This window comes from Etheostoma spectabile, chromosome 19 (assembly GCF_008692095.1).
Source record: "Etheostoma spectabile isolate EspeVRDwgs_2016 chromosome 19, UIUC_Espe_1.0, whole genome shotgun sequence".
Taxonomy (NCBI): Eukaryota; Metazoa; Chordata; class Actinopteri; order Perciformes; family Percidae; genus Etheostoma; species Etheostoma spectabile.
Window position 1 is genome coordinate 17,398,599 of NC_045751.1, and position 10,686 is coordinate 17,409,284.

At 41.9% G+C, this 10,686-nt stretch overlaps 1 protein-coding gene across 1 annotated transcript in view; it reads right to left on the minus strand.

Moving 5' to 3' along the window:
• Positions 1-10,686, minus strand: part of LOC116707200 (serine/threonine-protein phosphatase PP1-beta catalytic subunit) — a 26,683-nt gene that overhangs the window by 4,637 nt on the left and 11,360 nt on the right. Inside the window, exons 2-5 of the mRNA XM_032544481.1 lie at positions 1,541-1,672; positions 1,227-1,457; positions 1,019-1,123; positions 34-105 (exon numbers count right to left, since the gene is read on the minus strand). Of these exons, the coding sequence (XP_032400372.1) occupies positions 34-105; positions 1,019-1,123; positions 1,227-1,457; positions 1,541-1,672 (540 nt within the window). The remainder of the gene's footprint in view (positions 1-33; positions 106-1,018; positions 1,124-1,226; positions 1,458-1,540; positions 1,673-10,686) is intronic.

The window sequence follows — 10,686 nt, forward strand, 5'->3', positions numbered from 1 at the left end:
TGTGTGTGTGTGTGTGTGTGTGTGTTGACCCACCTGTGTCGGGCACGTCTGTGGGTCTCATGATGCGTCTGATCTGCTCCATAGACTGCAGGTCGGGAGAGAGACCTGTGGGCAACACGACGACACAAAACCATCACCGTGTAAATTCCCACCTGTGTCTGGGTAGGTGTTAACACACATCAGTAATACTATGTGCTTTGACCCATTTACTTCAAGTCAGATTAGTCAATCAAAAATACCAAAAGCTTATAAAAAAAAAAAAAGGTTCCTGAATTTTATCTGTCATACTCCACATCGCACGTTAAGAATGACAAATAGGTTTTGACAGACAGCTCTACAGTAAGCCCTGAGGACCGATATCAAAACACAAACACTCATGTCTGAATAAAGTGTTCCCAGTACAAACTACCAGGGTGTGATTCTCCTGGGGAGATACGTGGAATTTTCCCTTTTCTAGTCTACAGATCCCTGCCTCTGCTGAATTATTCTTATCCCCGGTTGAGACGAAATGTAGCCCTCCCCCCCTGAAATTGATCAATGCTATTTCAGCAATAGACCATATATTATATACCTAAAATAGAAATATTTTAAAGTAAAGCGCTGTAACGTGAACAATCTATAGTGCCATAGAACGATAAAATCTGAGCAGCAGTTGCTGGTTGTAGTGAGCACCTATGGCGCTGCGGGGTGCCGGCTACCAGCGGCAGTTGTCTAGCAGCCAGCAGGTGACTGTGAGCCGGCTACAGGCGCCGCCAGATGACAGGGGTCCTTTCAGGGGCCGAGGTAGTGGAGTTTAGCCAGAAAAGATGAGCGTCATGTGGCGCCGACAGTTGAGTTTAGGCATCGAAAACAAAAATATTTTGGTATTGGAAGGGGGATTTAAATCTTACATGTTTTGTTCCGTTGTGCATGATCCAAAATCCTCCCCCCGCTTTTTCTTTTTTTTTTTACAAATCGCACTGTGCAAACTATCAGCCGGATACATGGGTAATGATCACCCGTTTGTTGACGTGAATACCTCCGTGACAGCAGAAGATCTTCTCGTCCACTATGGCAGCGATGGGCAGGCAATTGAAGCAGTCGGTGAACGTCTTCCACAGCTTGATGTTGAATCTGCGTTTACCTGCAACCCCAACCAGATAGTGAGTCAGGAGGCCTCATGGCGAAGATACCGAAAATGAAACCCTCCGCTTCTGTATCACTTTAGGAGAGCAGGGTGCACTCACACTCATCGTAGAAGCCGTAGATGCGGTTGATGGAGGCACACTCGTGGTTGCCCCGGAGCAGGAAGAAGTTCTCGGGGTATTTGATCTTGTACGCCAGCAGCAGGCAGATGGTCTCCAGGGACTGCTTCCCTCTGTCCACGTAGTCGCCCAGGAACAGGTAGTTGGCCTCTGGAGGGAAGCCGCCATACTCAAAGAGCCTCAGCAGGTCTGTGTACTGTCCGTGGATATCGCCTGGAGGACGGAGAGGGGGCAGGAGGTTAACGAAAAGACATCCTACAGTTTGGGAGAACAAGGGCACGCGAGAGGTTACTCACCACAGATTTTGAGCGGAGCTTCCAGCTCCAGAAGGATTGGCTGACTGAGGAAGATCTCCCGGGACTTGATGCAGAGGCCGCGCACCTCAGCCTCCGTCATCTGGACAATCTTCCCTGGACGACATCCTCGCACTGGAGGAGGAATGGAATAGGGTTAAAGACTAACTGTGTGTGTTTTCAAGAGGCATGAACATCATCAACAGAGTGATCCAGGCTTTCAGGCATAAACTGTTCCCTGATTGTCAAAACTGCACACATCATCTCCCACTGGGTGACTTCCCAAAAAATACTGAATGGGAGGTAGTGTAAACAGGCAGAGGATGGAGATAGCTTATGTGGGCATTGCTGATGTTGTTGGGTGTGTTTTGGAGAACACTTCCTGTTGTGTAACTGAGGCAAAGAGAATGAGGATGTCACAGTGGCCAAGAAGCGGCCATGATCCATGTCTTTCTCTAATAAATGGACACAAGACTGTCATGTAAGAAAAATGGAAAAACTTGATAAATGAGGTCAGCTGATTTTTTACTTCATTTGATTGAAATAAAAAAAAATTTAAAAAAAAAATGGATTCATCCAGAAAATGATCAGCAAATTAAATTAATAAGGAATATAATCATTAGTTGCAGCCTTAGATTGAATATAAAGAAACTATTTATGAACAATATTTCTGCTAGTCAGATGCTTACTGGCCTCTAGAAATCTGTTGATGTCCTAAAACTTTAATATTAAAGTATGGCATCTGTACTTAAAGCTGATGATTGCAAACCAGCACTGACAACAACCCTACATAGCTGCCTTCTGAACTTCTCCTGCAGTGTTTCCATGTTCTGCCACTGCCCTATATATTCCCAGTGTGTTGATGAGTAATAGCATCACAGACAACTCTTCTTTTTCTTCTGCTTGGTAAACCACAGAAGTGGGCCAGAGCTGTCAGATGACACCGCAGCAGCATGATGGAAACCCTAGCAGGCGTCAAACGCCACTTAATAGGTAAATCAAATAGACAGGGTGAGAGGGATCCTGCTGCTCCACAGCCAGGAGTTTTTTTTATATATATATATATATATATATATATATATATATATATATATATATATATATATATATATATATATATATATATATATATATATATATATATATATATATAAAAAAGGGGAAGAAGTGAAGCATGCAGGAGAGTGTGAATGAAAGGTGTTGGTTAAAAATGGCTTTCGTTCAAAAATGTTTGATACCGGTACCGTGACTTTGATACTGGTTCCTAAACAAACCAATTTTATAAAACAAAAAAAAAATTACATTACAACACAAAGCTTATTATTCATTTTCCAGCTCCTAATATGCGGGTCCTGTCTCTGTGTAACGTAGAATTTTTCCATGCGTTCCTCTACGACGTGTAACATTATACAGCCAATCACATACATTATAGGTCTTGGTATAGAAGCATGCGGCATGCTTATTGGATCACTGACTGTGATGAGATTTACTCCTCAGGTTTTGAATATACTTGATACTTCAGAGGCAATTCAGTCGGTGCCGAAAAAGTATTGAATTCGGTATCCGGCCCTAGCGTTACTATGGGATTCCTGCAGCTCTGACGCTATTTAACATCCAGGTTTAAATTGATAACACTGTGTGTGTGTGTGTGTGTGTGTGTGTGTGTGTGTGTGTGTTTGTGTTTGCGTTTGTGTGTGTACATGTGCAACATGACTGCTATTTCACGACTTCCTTGAATGACTAATCTTTTATGCAAAACACCTGGACACACCACCGCTCACTGAACACATCTCTTCATCATTGCCACATAAAACTGTCCCCACCTGCTGGCATGTTAAGCCGTCTGCCCCCAGCGCTGTTCCAAAGACTTCTATTCCTGTCATCACCACGCACAGACCAGTAAACCGAAATGTGCAAATCCCACAAAGAAATATCAGTAATCTCTCAAGGATTAGGACAACTGCACCAACTCCTGTACCCAGAACAAACTCATTTAAAATGGCTCTTTTCAATGTGAGATCACTTTCGAGTAAAACGTTTATCTTAAATGATTTTATCTTGTCTGCAAATCTAGATTTTATGTTTTTAACTGAATCCTGGTTGCAAATTAATGACTATACCCAGCTATCTGAACTGTGTCCGCCTCAATACGATTGTTTTAGTCAACCGAGGGTCAGTGGTCGTGGTGGTGGGCTAGTGACCGTGTATAGGAAAAATTCAAAATGTCATCAAGTACGCTGTGATGAATTTAACTCCTTTGAAGTTCTACTCTTAAGGTGAGGGCTGCAACCTATCTTATTTGTTATAATTTATCGCCCCCCAAAACCACCTGGAAGATTTCTATCTGAACTTCCTGAATTTTTATCTAATCTGGTTTTAAATTATGACAGAATTGGTCTTTGTGGTGATTTTAATATTCATGTTGATGACCCCAATAATGTTAATGCAACTAACTTCTTAAATATGGCCACTTCTTTTAACTTCAAACAACATGTCAAAGAGCAAACACATAATCGTGGTCACACACTGGACTTGATTTTTACCCTGGGTGTCAGCATTTCCTCTGTGGAATTAGTGGACATGACCATATCTGACCACAGATGTATTGTTTTTAGCTGCAATTTGCCTGTTACTCATGCCATCTCACCAAGCTCCGTGTCTTCTCGCTTTTTGAATGAACAAAGTGTTTCAAAATTTTGCGCATCCTTTAAGAGTCAAAGCCAACACCTGTCTGACTCTAACACCAACAATATGGTTGATCACTTCAACCATATCTGCTTGTCTTCACTAAATATTACTGCTCCTCTAAAGGTTAGGCCTACGTCTAAGGCTAGGAAGCAACCCTGGATAAATGACAGCATTCGCAGCCTAAAAAGGGAATGCAGGAAAGCAGAGCGCAGATGGAAAAAATCCAGTCTCCAAGTCCATTACCTCAGTCTGAAGGATTTATTAACTAACTACAATAACATGGTTAAGGATGCGAGAACACACTATTTTTCTGAACTCATTACTACACATAAACACAATCCCAGGTTTCTGTTTAAGACTGTGGATCAGCTGGTAAACCCAACCCCTCCTTGTGCCTCAGCTGGAATATGATGACTGTGATTTGTTTTTATCTCATTTTATCATAATGTGTGTCAATCAGAGCCTCGATTACCCCGCGGCTTATTACTCAGAGTTCCTCACCAGCAACAAGACAGCTTTAACCAGTTTTATCCCATCGACTTGTCTGAGCTTTTAAAAAACAGTATCACAAATGAGAGTGTCCTCCAGCCCACTTGATGTAATACCTTCAAAATTTTTACTGAAAGTGATAGATCTGTTGGGCCCATTTGATAAAATTTTTACCAGCTCCCTACTACTGGTTGTGTCCCTGATTATTTTAAAACGGCTTGCGTGAACCCACTTTTAAAGAAACCTGGGTTAGATCCCTCCCTCCCACATAATTTTGACCAATTTCAAAACTGCCTTTCATTGCAGATTTTAGAAAGAACGTGTCCAAACAGCTGCTCACTGTACTGGAAAATAACAAATATTGAAAATTTCAGTCTGGTTTTGGAAGTACCATAGCACCGAGACGTGCCTGGCTTAAAGTCACCAATGACCTTTAATGTCTGCTGATGAGGCATGTGCTCGGTCCTTGTACTTCTGGACCCAGTGCTGCTTTGACACCATTGATCACAGCATCATGTTAGACAGACTGAGGCACTGGGTGGGGATCTCTGGTACTGCTCTAGAATGGTTTTCATCATACATGACAAATAGGAAGTTTTGCGTGTCTGTAAATAACTATGTCTCCTCGTTCAGTCCAGTTAAATATGGTGTGCCTCAGGGGTCGGTCTTAGGACCCATTTTGTTTTCCTTGTATCTGCTTCCCCTTGGACATATTATCCATAAAAACGGCATTTCTTTTCATATTTATGCTGATGACACACAAATATACTTACCTGTCAGATCCTCAGACCCTGGAATGCTGAGTTCACTTAACAACTGCCTTGGTGAAGTTAAAAAATGGATGTCAAATAATTTCCTCCAGCTGAACTCAGACAAAACAGAAATCCTCGTCATCGGGTCTCAGCAAATGGCAAAGCAAATACTGCCATCTGCCGGGTCGCTAGTAAACTACATTAAGCCCGTGGCAAAGAACCTCGGTGTTTGGTTTGATAGTCATAATTTTGAGCAGCACATCACAAAACTTGTTCAATCATGTTTTTATCAACTTAGAAATATAGCTAAAATTCGATCTATTTTAACTTTTAAAGACACCGAGACCCTTTTACACGCCTTCATCTCATCACGCCTGGATTATTGCAATAGCCTTTTCACCTGTTTAACTCAAAAATCTATTGATCGACTCCAGACTGTCCAGAACTCACTGCCAGGCTTTTAACCAGAACAAAGAATATATCACATTACTCCTGTTTTAGCTTCATTGCACTGGCTCCCAGTATGTTTTAAAATTCTATGATCACTTTTAAGCTCTTCATGGCCTTTCGCCTTGTTATATCTCTGACCTTTTATTACCATATACACCAGCACGCACCTTGAGATCCTCGGGCAGAGGTCTGCATCTGTTCCAGAGTCTCGAATGAAACTAAAGGGGACAGAGCGTTTGCTGTCAGGGCCCCGAGGCCTGGAACAGCCTGCCCGAGAAATCAGGTCAGCTGAGTCAGTGAACTCTTTTAAGTCGCTTCTTAAACACACTTTAAGGAGAGCCTTTCCCGATCTTATTTGACTTTATTTTTACCCCTCTATTTTCATTGTATTTTACAAATTTTATATTTAACTGTATTTTAGTCTTTTAATGTTCTTATGCTTTTGTATTTGTGTACTTGTTAAAGCACTTTTAACTTGTTGTTGAAAAGTGCTCTACAAATAAAGATTATTATTATTATTATTATTATTATTATTATTTCTGCCTGGAGACCTTGGGCAATAAACACTTGCTCTGCCCGTCTGTCTCACCATGCACAACCTGCCATCACACACGCCCCACCTGAACAGGATGACCAGGGCTATATTTAGACTGTGCAAAGGTACAATTTCACCGGCTCAAATAAACTGAAGCCTGAGCCAGAATCGTGCTGTATCATCATGCTCTTGAAAATCCTTCAGTGGTTTGGATTGGAAATATAAACACTGTGTATTATTGGTCTTTATGCACAACATATCCCACAGTGAGCGCCAAGAAGTGTTTGTGTGTGTCCACTGAAATGTGTGTCGGCTGTCAGGACGGTGATTTCACACCACTCCCTTTCAGCTCTGGGATGAGGCGTTTGCAGGTCTGTGCTGGCTCAGCTGACAGACAACGAGGCCTAAAGCCACATTTCCATCAAACACTTTTGCTATAGTAGCTTTAGACCGCATGGAACCCGTATGGACATGTGCCTAAGCACTAGATCTGTTCCGTTTCCATCACAGACTCTTAAATGTAAGCGTGGTTGTTTCGCTGAGAAACAAGCTGAACATTTTTTATTTTTTATTCCTTACTGCTTCATCCATCTTTCTGTATTTCCCTATATTCACCAAGGATGCAGAGGAACGTCTGCACCAATCGTGGACTCTTGTGTTTCTGTCTCCAACTTTTAGAATCGGATCAGAGTGCTGGGTACCCTTCAACAGAGAAATAAGTAAAAACGGGAAGTATGGAAGGGTTCTATTTGTTCCATCCACAACTTTTGACAAAGGAACGCAAAATCCCATTATCAATAACATTTATTCTCTAATGCATGGGGAACTGAACCGAACTGCTTGGTGGTAACAGGCTTAATATAGGACAGTCTCACTTGCCTGGGAAGATCCACTTACATCATATGGTAAAGTTAAGACAGAGCCAGGAAAAAACACACACACGCGCACACGCACACACACACACACACACACACACACACACACACACACAGTGACCTTGACTTCAGATGGTACCACCACAGGCTTGTGGGGAGGTATCCCAGCATCTTTCACTCTTTCACCATTGCACTGCAGCTTCCCCAGTGAAGAGGAAGGAAGAGATAACAATAGAGAGAGGGGGAACGGAAGGTTGTACCACATCTGATCACCATGGCAACTCAGCAAGACCAATTTCCAGCCTGGGAAGGTGTTGTTGCAGCTGCTGCTGCTACTGATTTGCAGGTGAAGTGGCATCTTGGCCAGCCCGCCCCGGCATACTAACATCTAGTCCGTCTAACAACAGAGACTACACGAGGCCTGCTGCTACATGCACAGAAAATACTACAGGTTCAAATCAGATTTAGGCCTAAAATAGAGGGAAAAAATTATAATTAAACCTTTAATTGTTACCAGGGCTCGACAGTAAGGATGGCCCTTCGCAACCAGATTGAGTCAATTGGCAACTGTTTCGTGGCCCGTGGCTTTAAAACTGCATTTAAAACTAGATATGGTCCAATATCTTTTTTTTGCTTTCCGATACCGATTCTGATTCCTGGACTTGCGTGTCGGCCAATACCGAGTACTGATCCGATACCAGTGCGTCGTATATTTTATTATGTTTTAACAACTGTATACTACTATCCCTGTATGGATGCGATTTCTATCTTTGTTATTGGCCTGGCTCAAGTTAAACTCTTGGTGAAACATGAACGCCACAGAACTTTCTTTTATTATCCAGTTTAACATTGAGTTATAACGGAAAAAGAACATGAATAAACTACTTTAAGGTAGATTTTCTTTATTACGTGGTATCGGATCGGTCCATAAACTCCAGTACTTCCCGATACAGATACCAGTGTTTAAGGCAGTATCGGAGGCCATACCGATACCGGTTTCAGAACATCTCTACTTTAAACAATGATGGAGAGATGATCAACAGTTATGTAATCAACCACGTCACCAAAATGTGCTTGGGTTGAATTGGTTTACAACAAAGGTGGCTACCGCTGGAGAATTGAGATGTTTAGATTCCGCCATTGCGTCAGTTATAGAAGATATCGACAGCGCATTCATTTTAAAATCCTCAACCGGCCTGTCTCAGCTCGACTCAAATCAAATCATAATCTGACTAGAATCTGAGTAGGACCACATCAGGCTAGCATCTTACTGGTGAAAGAAGTAATTATTGTTAAAAGTTATTATTACATTTTTAATAATCATTTAAATTCCATTTTTTTAAATCCGAAAATTGATCCGATCAGTGACTCAAAATCGGGATCCAATTCGTGAGTTTTGTGCTCCGTTGCACCCCTATTTGAGAGGGATGGGAAATTAAATTGCAAGCCATTCTCTCCTTGTTTCATTATTAATTAATTATATTTTATTAAATATAGTTAACCAAAAGCGGATGCCTGGTTGTCAAGCTGGCAACCACTTGACCAACAGCCACAAAAGGTGGCAACGCACCAGCTAACTTGCTGTGACGGTTGTGTTTTAGATGAATTTTCAGATTCTGTTTTGAATGGTTTTAACTGGTTGGCAAAAAGAAATGTGTGAGAACTTTAGGTTGCATTATGGAGTGTAGGATCCTCATCTCAGCCTTCAAATCCTTTTTAATCTGTCTTTCACAAGTCCCCTAACTGTAAGCGCAATCCTGTATCACTGGAATAGGCCTTTATTATTTGCAGCAAGAATATGAGCAAAGTACGAGCATGAATGTGTGCCTATGTGTGTAGAAAAGTTACTCTAGTTTGTATTTTAAATAGCATGCAGTTTGGTCTTCGGGTAAAAATACTAGATTGACACACTGTGTTGTACTCACACTCTCCTGAAAACAATGAGGCATAGCAAACGACTAAAAGCATTACACAAAACCAGACAACTTGAACAGATCCACAACATTTAGCGGTTACTGTCACTGCGTTTTTCAGTGGCAGCAGTGTCTCTGGCTAAACCAGCTGTTGAGACTGGTGTTCCACTTGCATTTCCTAGCTGGTTCCTATGAAAAATAAGTGAAAAGCTCTTCTTTGAGAAAGCTCTCTATGTTCCGAGTCCTTTCTCCTAATTTGGTCAGGTGCATGTGTGGGTCTGCCTAAGCTTTTAGCTTTTGGGTCTGGTCGCCCTCTGACCTCTTTAGACTGAACGCTGTGTCCCTTCTCCAGCTAGATCACAACACTGCAAGCAACTATTCTCTCTATTTCTCTTTTCAAACCCCTTCCCTCTTCATCTCTTTATCGTTTAGCTGCATTCTTGACTGAGGCTATACTCCTGGGCAATGGACCTCCTCTGCTTTGCTATGTGAACTGTGCTGACATCAGAGGGCAGCTTCCCCCCCCCCCCAGAGTTGTCTTTGCATTCCAGACAGATCACAGACTCTTCAGACCAGCTCAGGCTGTATGGCGCTTCATTGCAGCCTGGGATACACACTGGTCAGAGGCTCTGCCAGATGCATCAACATCTAACAAGTTAATATGAAGATGTTGTGTACTTACAGTAACTAACAGGATACCTCACTAGGAAAGCATGCACAGGGAACTACATTTCGACAGATCTGAACCAATCGCTATCTAATTTAAGACACCCTGGTATTTATGCAACAACTGAACCAATATCCTATTGTACCTATGATGCAAGTGCTGAGAAAAGAAAATTAGGGCTTCAACTAATAATTATTAGCATGAATGATTAATCCACAGCATATTTTCTCACTTGATCATTTAGTTTAGAAAATGATTATTATTTCCCAAGGTGGTGTACTCAGGTCCATGGAAGCAGTAATAGCCAGTTAACTCTGAACACTGCCCACCATCCTGTGTCACAGTGGTTGATCTTTCTAAGGACAAATGAGCCAGTGTTCCACTAAGTCCAGCTGCCTGCTGCCACCAGTTGCCAAGATAATTCACTAAATATTTGGGAGGATCTTGGTTTCTGCCCAACCCACCATTGTGTTGCATGTTGAGCCACACCACAGTTGTTGTAGGCGAGTTGAAACACACAATCACACTAGCGTGTTGTCTAGTTTCTAACTAACTTAAGATGAAGTGAAGTGATTGCAAACTACTTGCCAAGGGTCAAGAAGGTTAACTACTTTTCCATTTATTTCAAAGAGCAGAGTTCACTTGACCAGTGTGTGTTAGAGCCAGAGAGAGAGTGTGACATATGTGAATTACAGACAAATTTCTTCTTGAAGGCATTACCATATATGGGCGCTACTGTATAGAGGAAGGAGGAAGTGAGCGAGTCAGTCAGTACAAAGG